This window comes from Solanum stenotomum, chromosome 7 (genome assembly GCF_019186545.1).
Source record: "Solanum stenotomum isolate F172 chromosome 7, ASM1918654v1, whole genome shotgun sequence".
NCBI lineage: Eukaryota > Viridiplantae > Streptophyta > Magnoliopsida > Solanales > Solanaceae > Solanum > Solanum stenotomum.
The window spans coordinates 54153915-54176738 of NC_064288.1; the positions used below are offsets into that span (position 1 = coordinate 54153915).

At 32.1% G+C, this 22824-nt stretch overlaps 3 protein-coding genes and 1 non-coding gene across 5 annotated transcripts; 2 read left to right on the top strand and 2 right to left on the bottom strand.

Moving 5' to 3' along the window:
• Positions 1–3850: 3850 nt before the first annotated feature.
• LOC125871988 (U2 spliceosomal RNA) lies at positions 3851–4046 on the bottom strand. Its single transcript, XR_007447101.1, has one exon. It is a non-coding gene; the product is annotated as a U2 spliceosomal RNA (small nuclear RNA).
• Positions 4047–4129: 83 nt separating this feature from the next.
• Positions 4130–10447, bottom strand: LOC125871575 (protein ELC-like). 2 transcript variants are annotated; one of them, XM_049552201.1, is made up of 2 exons: positions 9072–10447; positions 4130–4477 (listed from the first exon to the last, which is right to left on the bottom strand). In XM_049552201.1, exon 1 carries the CDS (start codon positions 10323–10325, stop codon positions 9117–9119), a length of 1209 nt encoding a protein of 402 aa, XP_049408158.1. In that variant the 5' UTR covers positions 10326–10447; the 3' UTR covers positions 4130–4477; positions 9072–9116. The 2 variants fall into 2 exon arrangements, 1 of the variants encoding a protein (XP_049408158.1); XR_007447024.1 differs by having other exon boundaries at positions 4295–4477; positions 9054–10447.
• LOC125870047 (agamous-like MADS-box protein AGL61) lies at positions 6973–7386 on the top strand. The gene has a single exon (XM_049550413.1). It carries the CDS (start codon positions 6973–6975, stop codon positions 7384–7386), a length of 414 nt encoding a protein of 137 aa, XP_049406370.1.
• Positions 10448–14669: 4222 nt separating the features above from the next.
• Positions 14670–15900, top strand: LOC125870049 (F-box protein At4g12382-like). Its single transcript, XM_049550414.1, has 2 exons — positions 14670–15138; positions 15878–15900. Exons 1-2 carry the CDS (start codon positions 14670–14672, stop codon positions 15898–15900), a joined length of 492 nt encoding a protein of 163 aa, XP_049406371.1.
• Positions 15901–22824: the final 6924 nt, after the last annotated feature.

The window sequence follows — 22824 nt, forward strand, 5'->3', positions numbered from 1 at the left end:
CATTTTAGAGTGAAATGTTTTCTACTAAAGTCGACTCTATTTCCAAAGCCTCGAGATCGTTTCTTCATATTAAAGATAAAGGAACATTTATTACTTGATAAATATGTTTATCCTCGTACATTTTAATTTCATTCTTCATTCATCGTTCGATATATGATTTAGAAATGGATCGATTCAAATATGCACTGCAAAAGCTTCAAAGGTAAAATATTTTCAATTAAAATCGACTTTATTTTTAAAGATATCGAGTCTGTTTCTTTTGATTAAGGATTAAGGGACACTTATTACCTATAAATACATTTATCTGCATTGTGTTTTGACACCAACTTAATAAGTAAAAATGAAATACTTGACAGCCCTTAAAGCTAGTTAGCAAAATTTATTTAGATACTAGAATTAAAAAATATTTTGATTGAATACTGATTAAAAGTAATTGTATTAACTATTTTCAACTCAAATTTTGAAGAAAAAATTTCATAAAGTTGATTAGTTATTTGAATTTTCAATTTAGATGATATTTTTTAATTGAGAGTTTCATTCTTTAACTTATAATTTCTTCATCTTATAATTTTCTTAGCCATTATGTCATTAAAAAAATGGTTTCCCACTTGATGTCTAGTACCCATATTGGAGCCCGACTAAATTCAAAATCACACTAGAAAGTTTCACAATGGGGTAAAACGCTCCTTAACAAAGACAATTTTGTATTCAACACGAACTCAAGACCTCTTAATTAACGATAAAAGAATACTTACTGCTCCGTCAAGATAAGGTAAAGTGAGTAATTAATGACAAAATTAAGGGATAGTATTCTGTAGAATTTTATTTTATTTTTTTCCAAATATTTAAACAATTAAGAGGGGGGGAAGGAAATCAAAACAATGGGTAGGAGACAAATGGGGGTATTTTTGAGTGAAAACAACAACTTAAAAGCCCACAAAAATCATGTGAGGAGAAGAGCAAATTTTGCCATAAAAATTAGTCTACTTTTGGAGTTTTGTGGTAAAACAAGAAAAAGAGGATTTAATGGTAAGTAGAAACCAAGTGCTTAGGTCCCTTGTTTTCTCTTAACTTTATGGTCTAGTGTCAAAATCTTCACTCATCTCACTAGGAAATAAATAAAAAGATTTTTTAAAAAAAAACTTATTTTCTGATATTTGATAAATGATAAGTAATAAAAAATATTATTCTAAAAATAATTATGTCTATGTAATTTTAACAAAATGCTATGAGATAAAATGGCATGGCGAGTAAAAGATTGAGGGTGGAATGGTCAAGGAATGGAAATTAAGTGCGCGGAGGAGATACAATGAATTAGGAGTGCTATTAATGGATTTTTTTTACTTCCTTTCTTATTTTAATGAACTTGTTTTCAGGAGAAAATGTTTTTCACAATATTTTGACCAACCAGAAATTAGAAAATTAAACACACCCTCCTTTCATGTGATTTTAGGTCTTTTGAGACAACTCCTTTCATGTAATTTTAGGTCAATTTTGTCCTCTTTTAACACATTCGCCATTTTACATATACATATCAATAAATTTGTAGATCAACCCAAGATATGACTTGACCCATGGGCGGCTCTGCCTTGTAAAAATTAAGGCATATGCCTTAGGCCCCCAATTTTGGAAGGCCTCAAATATTTATCAAAAACAAATTATGTGTTTATTTTTTATTAAAAATAATAATTATTTATAATAAAAAGTATATATATGTATATATATATATATTACATTTCTTTGCTAACATTCACACTATTTATTTTTTAAAACTCATTTTTGCTTAAAGTTTGTCAACTTATTACTTATAGAATTGTATTAACAATTCATATAATGATTGCTTCATTAGAATAATATTTTTCCACGTTGAATTGATAAAATCTTACATAAAACTAATAATTTTAAATAAGAAGAAGTACTCGAAAAATTCATCTATAAAAAAAATTAAGTAATAATTTGCATCTAAATAGTTAGAAAAATAAATTTTAAAATAAATATGTATGAAATTTGTTAGGTTCGCATTCAAAATTCCTAAACATAGTAATATAGTTGATATTATAATTATTTTTTCGAACTTATCTTTCACTATCATTATGTCATATAACACTCCATTAATATTTTTCCACTTCAACTAAATTAACCAACTAGTTAATAGTCATATATATTAATAACTCTATTTTGTATACTTTTTCATTAGCATCATTAATCATACAATCATGCTTAGCATTAAAAAAACTAAATTATCATTAGAAAAAAAAGAGGAAATGTATCTTATGTTTTAAATTTTAAATTACATAGCTCATCTTTGTGAATTAGGTATAAAGTTAACAAGTCTAAATCAAGATGATGACATGATGTGCACCAACAAGAATAAAGTGAAACAATAATACTAAACCTGTAATTTTCTTTATGCAATAACATATTCAATTAAGAAAAAAAAATATTTATTAATTAACAGACTTTAAAGGGCAAGAATAAAAGTCCTTCATGCCTTAGTTCTCACCAACCAAGACAAATATATGAATAAATAAATAAATTTTAAAACAAAACAAAAAGGAAAAGACCGTTAGAGGAGGGGACCAAAGTACAAAGAAAAAAAAAGAAGATTCCATTTCAAAATAGCATATTCCATGTAATTTCATAAATAGTATCTGAAGAGATTAATATATACGCAAATTATACTTTTGTGGTACTTGGTATAGAAAGGTTATTTCCTATAAACTTTCGACTCGAAAGAGCTCGTAAAATGAAAATAAGTGGAAATATATATATATATATATATATGAATATAAACCATGATTGCTTATCTTCTTAAGTTAGATTTTAAACGATATCCAATCATTTTGACTTCAATTAATAAGTCATTATAGGAGATTATTATCTTTTTAATAACCATTCATTATTTGCTATTTGTTTTTTAATTATATTTTTTAAAAAAAGAATAAACTATACTATTCTTATTATTATAATAAAGGCCAAAAATTGACTCTTTTTCTTAAATTTATTTATAATAATGAAAAGGCACAGAGCATGTTTGGATCTTGAAACTTGATGCTTTGTCATTCTCCATGTTTCTACATATGGAGCTACTACTCACTTTAATTTATTTTTGAAAATAATAATAATTGAAGTTAGTAACAAAGTCAGAAGATACACCAAATAATAATAATACTTTATGATAAGTCCAATTGATGATTGATAAGTGAGTTTTAATATTTTATTTAAAATGAACAAACAAGCATGAATAGTGACAACACCTACACGTCTTCCTAATTAACATTTCATAAGTTTTAAGGGACAACATTCACTACTATGATTAATAATATTTACTATAAAGTTTATAATTTTAATTATTTTGGATTCGTCTTCCATTGTTGAGAATATGGAATGGACCTCTTCACCTTTAATTAGATGTCTCTGTTCGAGCATTTTCACATTTACTAGGTTATAGTTGACAAATTAATCGAGACCCCAAAACTGGTGGCAAACAAAGGAAATACTACAAAGAGCGGTGGACGTGGACAAAGACGTATTCACACATTTGACTATAGGTTCGACATTTAAAGTTTTTAGTCCTAAATTCATTGGACTTTTAAATTTATGGATCCATATCTACTTTAGTATTTATTGTAAGTTTTAGCGAGTATTCACACATATATTATGCTACGCCACGAAAACATAGGTTTCGAAAAAACCCACAACTACAACTTTAGGTCCTAAAACTTTGGTTTTGCCTCTATTAATCTTAGAGGTCTCGAGTTCAAGCCGTTGAAAATAAATCACGTTTTTGATAGAGAGAACTTAAGATCTTGTTTAAGTGTCCCAAACGTTGATCTCAACACGTGAAAGCATAGGTTTTGTTAATTAATCCTTCAAGTTGGCATTAATTTGTATTTGGGATGATATCTCCAAGGCAATATTCAAATGCCAAGGACCTCGATAGATAGGTATCGTGTGAGTCAATGATTCACGTATCAAACATTAAATTGATAAGAATCGATACTACTGCTACACGTTGATCTTAACCAATACACCGAGAAAGGTATATTATCGGTTAAGAGTTCTCTTTCATAGCTTGTTGCAAGCAATCCTCTATCGACCCTTTTTCGTCTCCAGAAATGTTCTATATCAACTTCAAACATTAAATACTTTGTAATTTTCGACTCTTGATTGAAAATGTTTTCGAAACAAGTGAATCAAATAATTCAAAAGTTTTTCAACTGAAAACTCAACAGGGAGAGTTTTCTTAGGGAAAGTATGATCATTATCAAACGATAGCGCACCCAAACCAAAAATGTTGCCACCCATGGAGGATCCTCTAAAAGATACATAGCTTCAATAGACATCAGTTGGTATTTTTGAAGAGCCTGAGCGTGATTCCAACTGTCCCACTCCACGTCACAGTCAGAAACTCACTGACATCAATTCCAAGACCTGTCTCCTTTGTGAATCTCCAGAGTCAGTTATTCCTTTTTAACTGCAAGATTAATCAAATCCGAGTAAATTTTCTTTACTGGGACTTCAGGACATGTGTTTATTTCCGAAAACTATCTTATCTACAATTGAAAATTGGAAAGAATAGTCCAAGTTTATATAAGAAAATCTCAAATCATTACCCAACCAAAGTGGGACTCTACCCCGCTCAAATACCCCCGCACGCCCAGACCGCCAACTAGAGCGTGGGAATATAACATGGATCCTCAAATAGGGACTATTCATAATCCTAGTGTCAACTCAACCCTAAAAACTAGCTCAAGGGAGGAGGATTGTCAAAGTTCATATAAGGAGACTATTAGCTCATTTTCACACCAATGCGGGACTCTAACACACTCTAATACCTCCGGCACGCCCAGACCGCCAACTGAAGCATGACAATATAAAAACAGGACGAACTAGACTCCGATACACTCAACTCCAAAAGTTATCTTAAGAAAAGAAATTGCCCAAGTCCACGTTACGAGACCACCAACCCAACCAATTCAGGACTAACCCACTCAAGGATAAATAAAGAACCACTACCCATTCTCAAATCCAACTTAATTCAAATTTCCATCTAATTCTCTCCTTTTGTATTTAGTTGTGTTGAACACTATGAGAGGAAGAAGAGACTGTTTATATTTTGAAATGAGGGGAAACAACTTGCAGATGTTCACAAAATGCTTGGGATTTCTTTATTTATTTGTTTGGGTCTAGGAGGGATCAATGAGGTCTAAGGTACTAATCCCAGCAAAGCAAAGGCAAAAACACTAGGTGATTTGTCTGAGCTTTGGGCAAAGTTATCAGAATCTATATTCTGTGAAAATAGTCGAGGTGCGTGGAAAATGACCTAGACACTACAGTATCAAGAAAAACAACACTTGCGGATTTCTTTCTCTGGGTAGAATTTTGTCTTTTATATTTAGGAGCCTTTGTGTAAATAAAAATTTTTGAGGTCTTAAATGAGGTCAAACCTTTTTAACCACTAGTCCAAAAAAGATCCCTTTTTATCTATGATTTAAAACTTGAGTCCCTTTCTTTTAAAAAAAGACTCAACAATCCCTTTTAATTGAAGGACCTAACAAGAGTGTTTGATGCTTTACCTTTTGTTAAGTATCAAAATCTCTGCAGGTTATCATATTCTTCCTTCCTCCTAATTAATATGACGTTCTTTTCATTTCAAGTCATCCCAAATATACTTTATTAAATAAGGTTCCAAAATATTCTGCACCATCCTACTAATAATATAATTGTATACAACCTCCACAACTTTCAGGAATTTAAAATTCCTTAATCAGAAAAAGGTAACAAAAAGAAATTTTAAGGTTTCAAATTCACAATATTAAACAACTTTGAACCTTAATGTGATGGTTCTTTTTTTTGCTAATTAACTATCAGACATTAGTATTTTCTTCCTTTCCCATTGATGTATTATTTTTTTTTTGATGACAAGGGAAACCCGCAGCCGCTACCCTTTGGGTGCGCACAGGGTAAACCCATTGATGTATTATAAATCAAACTAATATATTGACCTCGGGCCAAATAAACCACTATCACCATGGGAGAACCAGTGTTATCAAACTAGGAAAGTGCAAAAAAATCTCTAAGGTCCACCTGGCTTTAAGAGCGAATATACTGTGAACTTCAATGAAGAAACACGCAAATGAAGAACATATACAAATATGTATGGGTAGTCCAAGACAAATAAGAATAACCATGAAAGAAATTGGAAATTTTTTTGGTGATAAAGTGAAATAACGGTTTTTGACCTCTCTTGGACACTACGTTTGACTATAAAGGATGGAGTTGAAAGCACGATTCTTGGAGAATCAGCAAAGCCATAAAGAACATCTCGAAAATGATCCCTAGCTGTATTTTCCAGCGTGTTTGGATAGAAAGGAATAGAAGATGTTTTGACGGGATTTCAACAGAGTTTTGGTTTAACCACCACTGTTGAGATTCCTGGTAATTCCGTAATAGATTCACATAATAAGAAAACACCAAATAAATATAAGCATGTGACAATACACGTCACAAAATAGGCTCATAGTGTGAAAACAATCAATAAACATGAAAATACATGTGATAAATAGACTCATAACATGAAAGCATTAAATACCAGTAACAATTTAATTTTCGTTTATCTTTAGATACAATCCAACATTATTACTTAGCAATTGTAGTGGAAAAAATAAGAAGGCAATTTTTGTTGGATTCATTGTAATCGCATCATAGATTCACATAATATTAGAACACTAAATAAACGTGACAATACACATTGCAAATAAACCCGTAATGTGAAAACAATAAATAAACATGACAATACACGTGACAAATAGATTCATAATATGGAAACATTAAATAAACATGACAATACATGTGACAAATAGACTTGAGCACCTACTATAAATTACACAAGCATTCCTTCTCAAAATTGCTCAGGTTTATTCAGCCAAAACATCTTATTTTCTTCTTTGATTATTTTGTTTTTTTGCAATGGATAAGAGGATCAGGAAGGGTAGGCAAAAGATTGATATGAAATTGTTTGAGTCTAAGGAAGCACGCATTGTTACTTTCTCGAAAAGGAAAAAAGGCTTGTTGAAGAAAGCAACTCTGACCAGAGCAGATGTTGGTGTTTTACTCTTTTCACCAAGTGGAAAAACATATTCTTGTGGCTCCACAAGTATAGAAAAAATAATAGATAAATTTCTTGAATTGAAACTAGACGATCTCCAACATGATCATGCTGCTGTAGGCAAATCAAATGTTTTTGAGGCATTTGAAGATCTTCGTAAAGAAGTACAAGCATTGGAAGAGAACGAAAAAGAGAGCCCTCACTCAAAATATACTGTCAGTCAAACTTATGTTGGAGCAGTTCATGGCAATCAAGTTGTGGTTGGACAAAGATAAAAAGGAAAGAAAAGGTAAATGTATCCCCAAACCAGAAGAGGAGGAGAGTTCTTGACTAATAATTGTCATGGAGGTGGTATTTGGAGTTGTGTTGGAAGAAACTTACCAGTTATCAACTATCGAGTCTTTTAATATGGTCAAGTCTTGTATTTGTTAATAAGTCAATTGTTGTTAGTTTTCAATCCTCCATTTATCTGAGCCTGGCTTAATAGCCCTCTTTTGTTTTTGATTAGCTCCCTATGCTTTAAGGTCTGTTGTTGTAAGAGCTAACATATCTTTTGTAACTTTGCATCTTCTTGATGCTAGCTATACAAATCTATCTTCATAAAAAAAAATAAGATAAGGCTCATTGGCAAGGAAAGTTACGTCTTAGAGCCTTGATGATGATATTAAAGTGCACACTAAGCGAGGCGAAACACTCAACATGTTTTGCACCTCGATTTAGGGCTTAAGCACACCTTTGACAACACTAGGAGTAACCCACCCACCCTCCCCTAAAATTGGATAATAAGGCAGAAAGTATAGTTTAGGTCAAGCAACAGTCTCGAGTATTTTCTTCAGATGAATGACTAGAAATAAACTACTTAACATACATTTTTGTCCCTTGATACTTGAACAAAGTCAATGTGAATTAATGATTTTCTCTTCACTCTCACTTTAAAATGTATATGTCTAGTTCATACTGTGGAATAAACATCACAAGAACACAATTCTATAAGGAGTTGCTTAGTATTTCCCACTCTAGCTGAACTTTATGGCACAAATGTGTAGCAGATTCGGTAAAATTCCAAAGATGTATATCTAATTCAACTAATAGAAATTATTCACATAAATGGCATCTTATGTGACTTCAAGCTCTAATACATTCAAAAAGTTGTAGTCCCAAATAGTTTTTGTCAATTCAGAGAGAAAAATGGCTTACAGAACTCCTCAACTGAAATGCCTTTGAATCATAATTAGACAAACTAGTATGGGAAAATGCAAGTGAATTAGGAAAAGATTGTGTTCACAATAACTGTATCTTCCGAATGGACCAATTATAAAGCTATCCCCTCTATAAACCTTCAAGTTCACTTTTTTTTTATCAAATCAAGCAATTAAGCTTCACTTAATGAAGTTTCATGCCAATGTGACAACGAATGAACATACCTCCAAACAGCTTTAGTAAGAAGGATGCGTTTTGGAGCTTTTTTTTACTTTTGGTAACCGAGAAATCCCCGAGAGCCAGTTAGGGCACGGTTCAAAACTCGGTCATGGGTCAGTTTTGGATCTTCTGATGATAAATTTATAAGTGGTGAGCAAATGAAGCATGGAAAGTACAATAAGTTATGTAGTATACAAAGATATGATAACTTACAAAGGACTCATTGGTACAAATATCCATGGCAAAAACCATCTTAGACAGAAGTATAAATTTAGTACTTGTTACAATTCATTTCTTTGAATATAATGACATAAGCTAATCATTGGTCCCAATGCCAATTAGACTTGCAAAGACTCGAAAAGAAATTAAAATATTGGGGATACCAATTATCAAGGAAAATCTCTTAAATCACACTATAGTTTTGCTATCTAACTGATACAATCATTGAAGAAAATACAAAACTTATGCCAAAATTTCTTTGTGCAGAAATAAAGCATTGACATATTAATCACAAGTAACCTACCTCGGAAAAAAAACTAACCTCTTCTGTCCATAGTGCACACATAATCCAAGTAAAATTCAACATCTATGACAATGCATATTGAGACAGCCTAGAAGCCATATGAGAAACTTGAGCCTGCATCTGAGCAGCCTTAACCTTCGAAGCCGTGGCACGATGAATGAATTGTTCACGCGACAACAACCTTACATTCCTCAAGTACTGATCAAAAGGAATTGCCCCATCCTGTATAGCTTTATCCATCGAATAAATCACATCCTCCATAGCCAAATCCGAGGCAGTACAATCCGACATCTGTTTTGAAAGTCTATCACAAAGCTCAAACGCCTCGTCCACATCCACATTCCCTATTTTCTTCACTTTCGTTTCGTTATCTCTAACCCACCCTTCCAACACATCAGTATTCATCAAAACCATCTGTAATTGCTGCTCTAACCCCTCCTTTTCATCCAGCATTTCCTTAACCCCTTTCCTCAACTCCTCCTCTCGACGCCTCAACACTCCTTGTGCATTAAACAACCCTTCCATATCCGCCTCCCTCGCCTTCCCCAACCCTTCAATATCACTATGCAGTTTCACCATAAGCTCATCTATTGCATTCTTCTTATCCACCTCCGACCGATCATCCATTTTCCTCCCCACTACCCCACCACTCCCACTCCCATAAGGTGATGGTGGATACACCCGAGGTGGTATCGCGGGTCGAGTCGACCCACTATTCGAAAAACTAGTACCCGGAGGAGGATGCGGATTCGGGTTCGGGTTCCGTTTGGTGTACAAAGGGGGATCACGGCTAAAAAAATTACTCAAATTACGAACTAATTCAACAAGATTCGAACTTGGGTATACCCAATTTGTCAAATAAGGGATCGAAACAATACCAGAAGAGTTCACAAATGGATGTGAGTCTTTGACGACCATATGACGCGTGGGGTTCACGAATACCAACGGTGATTGACGAGGGTAAGATTCCAGTAACCAAATAATGACCGGAATATTGTAGGTTGCATCTAGATAGACCATCGGAACGGTGCCGTTCGCCTGAAGGAGATTCACAGTCCTGCTGTCGTTGTAAGTGAAAGTAGCGGTTCTGGGTTGAAGAGAAGGACACATGTCGATTAACGAAACGAGGTGTTGACGGATCAGCCATTTGACGTCTTCGGAGTAAGGGAGAGAAGAAGGACCTCGTTGGGAGAGAACGTTGCTTAAGAATTGTTGAGTGTATTGGGGAGATGAAGGAGAGTGAACCGCCGCCTCCGGAGGTGGTGGTGCCATTGTGATCGGAGGAGAAAACGACGTCGGATTTGGTAAACTCCGGCGATCGGAAAGAAAAAGGAGAACGACGGGGAATATTTTTTAGCTCAGAGCTGACTTTTTTTGTAAGCTACCTTTGACTTTATGTTATTGTTAGGTTTTATTTTTATCTTAACAAAACCCTTGTATGTAATTGAGAGGAATAGTGAATCTCGAACTTGTCCATGCTCATTCAAATCGTCTCAAAATGCATTTGAAAAACAAAGTCCTTTTTCCTCTTTTAGACTTACGATTGAAGTTGATTTTAGGAATTTGATGTTTTAAATAAGGTCTAAAGTTATTTAGGTTAAAAGCTAACTCTATATCGTTATGTCTGGAGTTACATCAGACAGAATTAACTTCATATTTGGAAGTCTAAAGTAGGGGTAAATATTTAAACTTTGCATTATTAATCGCTTTATATGAACTTTGTACATAGAAGATTTAATAATTTCATATAAAACATTAGTAATAACATGTTTAAAAGTGCTTAGAGTAGAGTTAATATCAGATTTTGCTATTTACATTTCACTAAGAAGACACCGTCTCAATTTGTTCGAGCTGAATTTACATTCATCATGTTATGATAAAGAAGAAGCAGGTGAGGTCTGAAGTTTTTCAACACTCACTAAACTTTAAATTTAGGGTTCGTTTAGTAGTTATTTTGGAGGTTAGTTATGCAGGCATTACATATATGACTAAGTAATATCATGTTTGATAGTTAGTTATGGAAGTTAGTCAGTCTTGAAGAACATAACTAATATTACATGTATAAAAAAATCTATGTATCATTTATGCACAACTAATTCCTGCCATAAAATAATACTATATGAATTTCCTTATAGCTAATCCATATATTACTAATATTTGCATAATTCTAATCAACTATCTAACGACTCGTTAGATTTTAAATCGGATAGAACTTAAATAGAGGTGCCCAAAGTGGCTATCCGGTGTAATTCATACCTAGAAAATGCAACTCATATACTTGGGCTGTTAAGTTGAATTATTAGCCCACGTAAAGCCCAATTAAAATGACCCAATCATACATGAGTTTCACTTATTTTTGGGTTATTTTTACAAAATATTGTAATGACATAATACATAAACATGACCCTTAACTTGACTTCAACGGACAACTATGCCTTCAACTTTGAGTGTGCACAAGTAGACATTTAAACTTGTATAAAATTGAACAAGTAGACACACTTGTCCTACATGGCATAATACACATAGGATGTCACGTAGGACACAAAATTTCATGTAGGTGCCATGTAGGACGAATGTGTCCAATTGCTCAATTTTATACTCCCTCCGTCCACAATTGTTTGGCAGGTATACTAAAAATAGATGTCCAAGATTAATTGTCAATTTAAACAATCAAGAAATAATTAGTCATTTTTTTTTTCAATTCTGCCCTTAATGATAGTGTAGTTCAATTGAAAAGTTATGTGGACTTTTGGTATTCTTGATATAGTAGGGTTATATTAGTCAAATTACACCTTGTATTAAATTTTCCTTGAGGGGTGTGCATGACTTTACCCTGACAAACAATTGTGGACGGAGGGAGTACAAGTTTAAGTGCCTACTTGTGCACATCCAAAGTTAAAGGTCATAGTTGTCAGTTGATGCCAAATTAAGGGTCACGTTTATACATTATACCTATTGTAATAAGTGATAATGAAAGAAATATAAAAGTGAGATTACAAATAATTTATAATGAAAAATATCACATTAACGTCTCTACACCTGCTTGATTTAAATTTAGGATTGAAAAAGAAAACATGAGTAACTGATTTAGCTTTTCCCCTTAACTTCAAACAGAAGTTGCCAATTACTTGTCAATTCCTTTTCTTTAACGTATTAATTTGAACTCAAAAGTAACAAGAAAAAAATAATAATATATTTTTGGAACAGTGCTAAGTAAAAAAATATATTTTTGAAAAGAAGTATTATTGGCAATGTTTTTACTTATGGAAATCCCAATTATATTTACTAAAGGAAAACAAATTTCCTTTTCCTGATAGTATTTGGCCTCGTTAATCATTATTTAATATAAAATTGATTCTTTTAAACACACACGTACTCAAAAGCTTGCAAAACCAAACATAATTAATTTTCTCATTTTTTTCGTTTTTTCAGAGATGGAGTTGGAAGAAAACAACAAGGAAAAGTATGGTCAACCTCCTTATTCTGCCCAACACCCATGGCTTCTTATTTGTCATGGTGATGTTATGCAGAAGCAAACTTTTTTCAGTGTATCGGAGAATCGATATTATATGAAAAGTATACCTGAACTTAAAGAAAAAACATTATCTGCTTATGCGGATGAGTGGCTTGTGTTACAAAGCATTAATTCTAATGATTGTTACCTTTGGAATCTTATTTCAAACGAAAAAATTCAGCTCCCACCACTTCCTGCTAAGTGCGACATATTAAACTGCCTCTTCTCTGCACCACCTCATGATCCCGAATGTCAAGTTATCTTCCAAATTAAAGAGACTGAGACTACTCTGGATGATGATGACACTAATGAGGATGAGCATGAGCATGAGAATGACAACTCTGATGAGGATGGGGATGCAGACTCTATTAATGAGGATGAAAACGATGAGGATGAGGATGAGGATGAGAACTCTGATGGGGATGAGAATTTGCTTACTTTTTACTTCTGCAAACCAGGTTATAATGAAGAATTTCATAAACAAGATGTCCAATCAATTATCGGATATTCACGTCTTGGGGTCTGGACAGTGTTCAAGAAAAAAATTTATATATTAATAATCGGGATGCAAAAAATTCTAACTTGTTTGGATATAGATAATGATTCAGGAAGAATAACAGCTACACCAATGGCTAACGAATCTCCAGATCTGTCGAAATCATGTCATCCTTTTTATAAGGATTACCTCATTCAATCCTCTTCTAACGATATGTTGTTATATGTTCACTTGATTGGTAACGGAAGAGAGTTTGAAATGCCATACCATTTTCAAGTATTTCAATTTGATTTTATAAGGGAAAGATGGATAAAAGCGGAAAGCATTGGAGAAATAGCAATTTTTATAAGTTTTCCTCTGAAGACGGGCACAACTTGTTCGACAAAAGACACAAATCTTAACAAAGAGTGCATCTACTTCACCTACGGTCGTTATCTCTATGTCTACAACTGGATAACACATAGGATATCATTATCCCTCCCTTGCCCACAAGTTAGCAAGACAAAGGATCACCACATGCACTGGTTAACATTAAATTAGTAAATGTTTAATTAGCCTTTTGTTTGTATACAACAAATGTTTAGTGCTATTTGATATAGTTTTCGTTGATTTGCATCATGTTAACTTCTTATAATTATTTTCTCTATTTTTATTCATGATTTCTGGTTTTTGTCTTTGTAAATCTTCTTACTGAAAAGTTTAATGACGAGAATTACTCTTTACATACACTGGTCACTATTTATTTCACAAACTAACTATGTAATTAATATAATTATGAAAATTGCCGCAGCAATTCGAAATTATATAGTAAGTATTAAGTACTAACGTACAAGTAGTTTATGTTAGTTTTAATTGTATCAATTTATCAAACTAGAAATTAATTTTATTGTAACAGTGTTTAATGACAAATTAAAATATTATCTGGATCCAAACACATTAGAATACATATATGCATGTTTACCTTGTTAATACATATAATTTTCTCTTCAAAACACATCCTCATCGTTTGTTTCATCATCAGGAGTAGTTTTAGTCTCTTTACTTAGAAAGAGAATGTGACACGTATGATTGTTACCTTTGAAATTTTATTTCAAAGATAACAATCGCACGTATTACTTTATTTTTAAGTTCAGATATACGTCTCATATAATACCAATTATAAGGGTGGTGTTGTGCAGAAAAAGAATGTCAGGGAATTTTACTTTTTCGATTATGAAAACAATAATATAATGTGTGGTTAAATTAAAAGAATCAACTTTAAATTAAATATTATTATAATAATATGATTAAATGAGTTCAAATACTACAAGGAAAAGGGGTTAATTAGAATAGGCGTAGAACAAGGAAAATTGTTTCCTTTACTTCCTAGAAAATATAATTAGGATTTCCATAACCAAAAACATTGCCAATTATAGTTGTATTTAATTTACTCTTTCCGTTGACTTTTCCAAAAATAAATTCACTTCTGACATAAAAATAAATAAAATAATAATGAGTTCAAATACGTTAAGGAAAAGGAGTTGGCAATTCTTATTCTAGTTTATAAATAGGGTAGATCTCATAACACGTAGTGTTCATAATTTTTCTCAACGACAATTTTTTTATAATGGAGGATGCATTGTGGTCGGATTGTATACCATCAGACATACTCGGATTAATATCATCACGTCTTGTTGCCGCAGAATATTTTATTTTTCGTGCCGTTTGTAAAAAATGGCGTTACACATCCGTGACCCCTCCACATTGTCCTGCTCAACCAGAAAAATCGCCTTGTTTGATCACATTGCGTGGAGATACCGGAATTGTTGATTTCTTTCATCCCGTGTACAATGTCATGACGACTACGTCTATCCCAATTCCGAAATTAATGGATTCCCGAATTCGAAGTTCAAAAGGTAATTGGTTACTCATAAGTCATGGCAGTCACAACATGTTTTTTTTCAATCCTATTAGCAATGACATAATTGAACTTCCTGATCTACAAGAGGAGTATGAAAATATTTGCGTTTGGACATTCTCATGTCCTCCAGACTCGTCGTCATCTGCTTGCTTTGTTGTTGGTTTTGATTACCTTGGTAATCCCCCAGACGTATGCATCATCAAAGTTGGAGAGACTAATTGGACGTTTCATAACTTAAACAATCCAGCAGATAGATATAAAAGTTTTTTTTTAACGGGATGCAAGAGTCCAATATTTTTCAAAAATAATATTGTTTATGTACTGGGAGATAAAGGAAATTTGGGAATACTGACCATCAATGAAAACTCAATTCCTAGTTGGAAATTTTATGGGAAATCCTTTCTACGTAGAAGACTAAATTCAATCCAATATGTTTACATGGCAGAAGATGTCGACAACGAAGGAATGTTAGCTGTATTTCTATCTCACCACGAAGGGAAAGTAGAGGTTTGGAGGTACAAAATGAATGGAGAAGTGTTGGAGAGGGAAAAAATAACAAGTTTAGACAATAAAACATTGTTTGTGAGCTTGGAAGGATCGTGCTTGAAAACATGTGTTGCGCAGGGGCTAGGAAACAAGATATATTTTTCAATGTTTCATAACAACAAGGGAGTTTTCTATTGTTTGGCCAATCACAAATATTACTCTTTTGATTACTTGGGCATCAAAGCTTATTCAAGTCCAAATATTTTTAACTTGGTTCGTCCAACATCATGTATTTGGATCGAATCAGAGAATGATTAATTGTATTGTTCCCTTTTTGTTGGTGTTTATTTTTTCCATTAGTTAGCAATTTTGTCTTAATAAAAGCGGAATTGTTTTGCCATTTTATGTTTTATTTTTATCTTGTGCAGATTTTTATGAGTATACTTTTTGAATTTGCTAACTTAAATTACTTCGAACTAAAATTTAGTAAAATTACACTGTTGAAATTGTTTAATTTTGGCATAACAAGAGGGGGGAGTTCAAGAAAGCTTTAAACTTTATAATTATCATATGCTCACATGCATATATGTATATGTTAAATTGAAACAAGGAGATAACAAAATAGCGATAAAACTTAAGGAGACAACAAAATAGCGAGAAAAGGTATACATTAAAGGGAGAAAACTATAAGATATTCGATGATAAGAAGTAAGAACAAATCATTGTAACCTAAAAAAAAGACCTATATTTTGAAATAATATACCTCAAAAGATTGACCAACACTTGAACCAACTTTTCAATCTTTAAAATACTCGTAATATCTAGTGTAAGTGCTCGGGGAAAAAATTTCTCAGGAAAAAAAATCTCGTCCATGTATGCAAAGCAATAATGTTGTCAGAGAGATCCCAAGAAGGGACGATTGTTTTATTTTGGACTCCTTATAAGGCTTGGACAATCTTCCTCCCTTCAAGCTAGCTTTTGGGGTGTGAGTTAGGCCTAAGACATATTTTAATAGTTATGTTGATATTCCATTGATAAATATTGATTTCATTTGCTGAGTAATACACTCTTCAATATCATTCTGGTTCTTACATTTTTTCTTGATTGATGCATAGTTAACAACATTATGTGTCTGAAGTTTGACTTTGCTAGGGCCACATCTTTAACAACGAAATATTTGAATTCGTTTTTGCCAAGATCATAACTTTAGTAAAACAAAAAATGTCTCACATTGACCTCGACAAGCAATTGGCAGCTTCATATATTTACAACAAAGTAGCCAGTTTACACACAATCTTCTTTACATAAAAAGTAGCCGGAAAAAAAAAACGTTAGGTCTAGCTAGGGGTGTGCATTCAGTATTTGGTTCGGCATTCTCAAATTTTGGTTTCAATCATTTGATAATTGGTAGTTAAAAATAGATATCAAATACTAATATTTTAAATTTCGATTCGATGATTTGATAATCAGTAATTAAACTTCGGCTTGGTACGATATCCGATTACACGCCATATTGAACTTTTAGCCAATTGTATTACAAAGTTAATACTATTTCTCCATTATACTTTTTTATGTGGAGGCACAATATAATAGAATATTAACAAATAAGAAGACATCAAGAAAAACAAATCGATACAAACTAAAAGACATGAATTTGAGTTGTTTATATTTACTTTTTAACTTTGTCTTTGAACTTGTACTAATGAGTAATTGAGATGTTCATATACGAGCTGCATTAAGTTAATAATTCGGTATTCGAAAAATAGCGAATACCAAATGATACTAATGTCTAATACCAAAACAAAATTCGAATAATATAATTCTAAAATTTTACTCTCGAATATTGAATTCCAAATACCAAATTATCAAAAAAAATTGGTTCGATTCGATATTTTATGTCCAGTCCTAAGTTTAGCCACACAAGAACCGTGGTAATATGGGAGAAAATGTGGGTAAGGGCCACATTTTTTTTATCTCAAGGTATTTCTCACATTAAAAATGAAAAGAACGTGATGAAGTAAATTTCTAACTCTTCCATACATGTGACAAAAATAATTTCAACAAAAATAATTATTGTGCATGTAATGTATCGATATTGTATAAAATAGTAATGCAATGTATCAGTATTGTATACATAATGTATAATCATGCATATGTGTTGTATGTAGATGTATAAAAAATATATACATATATCCATATACATTATTTATACAATACATTTATAAAGGGCTTTCAAATATATACGATAAAGTTATTAGCTTATACTTCCTCCATCCCATTTTATGTGGCAATATTTGACCGGGCACGGAGTTTAAGAAATATATGAAGACTTTGAAATGTTTACCAAATTGCCCTTTAAAAAGTAGACTCACTTTTCTCTCTTCTCATAAATGTATTGGAGTACTATCTTTAAGATTAAGTGGGATCAACAAGGGTAAAAGAGGAATTGTACCTTTAAATACTTACCATATAAGGAAATGTGACATTCTTTTTGGGACAGACCAAAAAGGAAATGGTGCCACATAAAATGGGACGGAGGGAGTAATAAATATAGTCATCTTTTATTTTCATTAAAAATAGTCAAAAGTCATAGGAAGTATATACACATACTATACAATCTATCTTGTCAAAAGTCATAGAAAGTATCCATTGATTATACTATATAGTTATCCAAAAGTCATAGAAAGTATACACTGATTATACAATATAGCATACTTATACATGCACTAAGTATACACTCTATACATTATGATATACTAAGAAGTTGAATAGAGATTAACTATACATGAGTATACATGACTATCTACTGACTATATAGTCTCGATTAACTCAAACCACTTTTAAATAGTCCCAAATTTTAGATATGAAATCCTCTCGATGTTTCAAATATTTGATATGTAATTGTTTTCATGAATATTATTGTTTTAGTGTTAATTCATTCCTCTCCTAATTTTCTCTTATATATTATTGTTTCTTTTTGGATTATGTTATTCTCCATGCTGTGTCTTTGTGCATATTTTATTGTGCACTCAAAATAATATTTCGTAACAAAAATATCATGTATGATCCTATTTCTTAATTTTTTTATTTAGTAGATTAGCATTTTGTATTTTATATAAATTTTAGGCGACAACGTAGTTTGTGAAATTTTAATTATATAATTTCTAACAATTTTTATTTAGAATAAACCATTTTTTGTTTAGTATTTCTTATAGGGATAAGGAAAAGATCAAACAATGCATATATAAAAAGAAGACTAGAAAATCACTACGGAAAGATTGGAAGAGAAGCACAAATGTTTGAAATAATATGTATATTTATCACATAATTGTATATATGTAACTGGTATATATATGTATTTGTATATCTGACGAGCGACATTGGGAGAGGGTGGAGAGAGAGGTGAGCGAGATTGGGAGAGGGGGAGAGAGGAGAGTGAGAGGGGGCAAAGAATGGAGAGATGTGAATTGCATATGTATATCTATCAAATAATTGTATATATGTAACCGGTATACATATGTATATGTATATCTAACGAGCGAGATTGAGAGAGGCGAGCGAGACTGGGAGAGGTAGGAAAGAGGCTAATTGTATTTGTATATTTGTCATATAATTGTATATGTATATGTATAATTTGTATTCGTATATGTATAAAAAGGAGAGAGATGAGAGAGGCGACATAATTATAGCTAAAATTAAGCCATGAGTGGTAATAAATGGAAACTAAAGCTATCTTAGCTAATTAACTAGTATATGTTTACTTATCCGCATAATTTCCCCTAAAAAGAAATAAGAGACTTTTGCCTGATGATATGGCATAAAAGGTCAAAAATACCCTTAAACTATTCGAAATAGCTCATATTTACCCTTAAACTATTAATAATAATGAGTTCAAATACGTTAAGGAAAAGGAGTTGGCAATTCTTATTCTAGTTTATAAATAAAAATAGGGTAATAACACAGGAAATCTCTCATAACACGTACTGTTCATAATTTTTCTCACAATTTTTTTATAATGGAGGATGTATTGTAGTCAGATGGTATTCCAGCAGACATACTTGGATAAATAGTATCACGTCTTGTTAGTGCAGAATACTTTATTTTTCGTGCCGTTTGTAAAAGATGGTGTTACGCATCCATGACACCTCCACATCGTCCTGCTCAACCAGAAAAATCCCCTTGTTTGATCACATTGTGTGGAGATATCGGATGTGTTGATTTCTTTCATCCCATGTACAATTTCATGACGACTACGTCTATACCAATCCCGAAATTAATGGATTCCCAAATTTGAAGTTCAAAAGGTAATTGGTTACTCATAAGTAATGGCAGCTGCAATATGTTTTTTCTCAATTCTATTAGCAATGACATAATTGAACTTCCTGATCTACAAGAGGAGTATGAAAATATTTATGCTTCTTGGACATTTCATGTCCTCCAGACTCATCGTCATCTGCTTGCTTTGTTGTTGGTTTTGATTACCTTTGTAATCCCCCAGACGTATGCATCATCAAAGTTGCAAAGACTAATTGGACGTTTCATAACTTAAACAATCCAGCAAATAGATATAAATGTTTTCATTTAACGGGATGCAATAGTCCAATATTTTTCAAATATAATAATCTATGTACTGGGAGATAGAGGAAATTTGGAAATACTAACCATCAATGAAAACTCAATTCCTAATTGAAAATTTTATGGGAAACCCTTTCCACTTAGAAGACTAAATTCAATCCAATATGTTTACACGGCAGAAGATGTCGACAACGAAGAAATGTTAGCTGTATTTCTATCTCACCACAAAGGGAAGGTAGAGGTTTGGAGGTACAAAATAAATGGAGAAGTGTTGGAGAGGGAAAAAATAACAAGTTTAGACAATAATAAAACACTGTTTGTGAGCTCGGAAGGATCGTGCTTGAAAATGTGTGTTGCACAGGGGCTAGGAAACAAGATATATTTTTCAATGTTTCATAACAACAAGGGTGTTTTCTATTGTTTGGTCAATCACAAATATTACTCTTTTGATTATTTGGGCATCAAAGCTTATTCAAGTCCAAATATTTTCAACTTGGTTCGACCAACATCCTGCATTTGAATCGAATCAGAGGATGATTAATAGTATTGTTCCCTTTTTGTTAGCAATGTTGTCTTAATAAGAGCGGAATTATTTTCCCTTTTTGTGTGTCAATTATATTTTAAGGAAAATATATAAAGTTGAGTGATAGTCCTAAAACAAACATAAGCGATATTACTAGGTAATTTCTCAAGCATGGATGATTATCTAGGGAAATCACTCAATCAAATTTGAATTTACAAGATTAAAGTTGATGTTAGGTGTTTGACGTTTCAAACAAAGTTTAAATTTTATTTTGTTAAAAGCTAACGTTGTATTCTTATGTTTGGAGTTAAGGTTGATAGAATTAACTTCATATTTTAAAGTCTGAAGTAGGCGTAAATATTTAAACTTTGCATTACTAACCGCTTATATGAATTTTGTACATAAAAGTTTTAATAATTTCATATTAAACATTAGTAATAACATGTTTAAAAGTGTTTAGAGTAGAGTTAATCTCATATTTTGCTATTTACCGTTCACCAAGAAGACACCATCTCAATTCGTTCGAGATGAATTACATTCATCATGTTCTGATAAAAGAGAAGCAGGTAAGGAGGTCTGAAATTTTCCAATACTCGCTAAACTTTAAATTTAGGGGTCGTTTATTAATTGTTTTGGAGGTTAGTTATGCAGACATTAAATATATGACTAAGTAATATCACGTTAGATAGTTGGTTAAGAGGTAAATTATTCATTTAGAAAATTGATATAGTTTGTCTTGATTTTTTTTTAAAAAAAAAATCCGCATAACTAATACTACATGTATAAGTCATAAGGGACTTTATGTATCATTTTTATGCAAAATAAAAGATGGAATAACTAATCATGCATCACTAATTCTTACCATAAAATAATACATGGATTTCCTCATAACTAACTCATATATTACTAATAGCTTTGAGACATTTATAGCAAACGAAACCTTCATTCCTTATTGCCATGCCAGCAAGTTAGTTTCATGTCGACTTGCGGATAGCGTATCACATATGGAAAGCAAGGAACTGGAAGCATTTCAAAGGAGTACAANACATTTAATAAATTGTAACTGGAAAGACTTATTATTGTTTTCACCAAATAGTAGTAATATGGATAGTCATTCAAGTTATAGAAATGATTAGTTAAAATTAATTTTATTCATTTTGTATACATGAAAAATACTAGAAAATGACATTAATAATTCCTTAAGTTTGTGAGTAGGTTTAAAATTATCCTATAAATACACCTTTGTGCATATTAGAACCTTAAATTTATCAAAACCAAGCATTTCTAATAAGATCTGAATCTTTCATCTCATCGAGGATATGACCTGATAAGAGAGCAACGAAAATTAGGATAGATAATTAGTAAGAAATAGAACGATTTTCCTCTTCCCAATGGTAAAGCACGGTTCTAGCCAGGGGCGGAGCCACCTTGAGTTCAAGGGTTCATCCGAGTCTCCTTCGGCGAAGAATTATACTATTTATACATTGTTAAAATATTTTGTTTATGTATATAGTAGACGTCGAACCTCTTTCGGCTAGTTTGTGTGTCCACTCTTCAGATTTTGAACCCCTTTAATACAAATCCTCGCTCCGTCACTGATTCTAGCCATAAGCATTTGCCTGCTCCCTTACTAGTACTATTACTGTTGATACATTTCCGTCTTCAAATTTTCATCATAGAGTTTTCGTTGTCACTATCTTTTTCCTTTTTGTATTTTTCATCAAACTAGTCTCGAAAACCATTTTCTTGAGCTGAGGGTCTAATCGAAACAACTACCTCACATATAGAGATAAGATTTACGTACATCCATCTTTCTCCAAATTTCATTTATGAAATGTTATTATTTTCGTATATATTCATAAGATGTAGTTAGAGGAAATTTTACACAAGACAAATGAAGCCCATGCCACTTTTAGGGGTCGTTTGGTGTGATGGATTAGGGGAGTTAATCCCAGGATAAATTTTAAGTACCCTTTATTTCCTTGTTTAGTTGCAAAGCTTGGGATAACTTATCCCATGATTATGAATTAGTACTGGGATAAGTTATCCCTCACATTGGGTGGTATAGCAATCCCGGGATACAATAGGTAAATGACAAATATATCCCTTTAAATTCTTTTTATACATTATTTTTCACATTTATGTATATTTATATTATTTTTAATACCATGTATAATAATATTTACTACTCCTTATTTTTATGATAATTATACATATTTTTCTATTAAAAAATTACACTACATAAAATAATTTTTATTTATGAATTAATTTGACTAA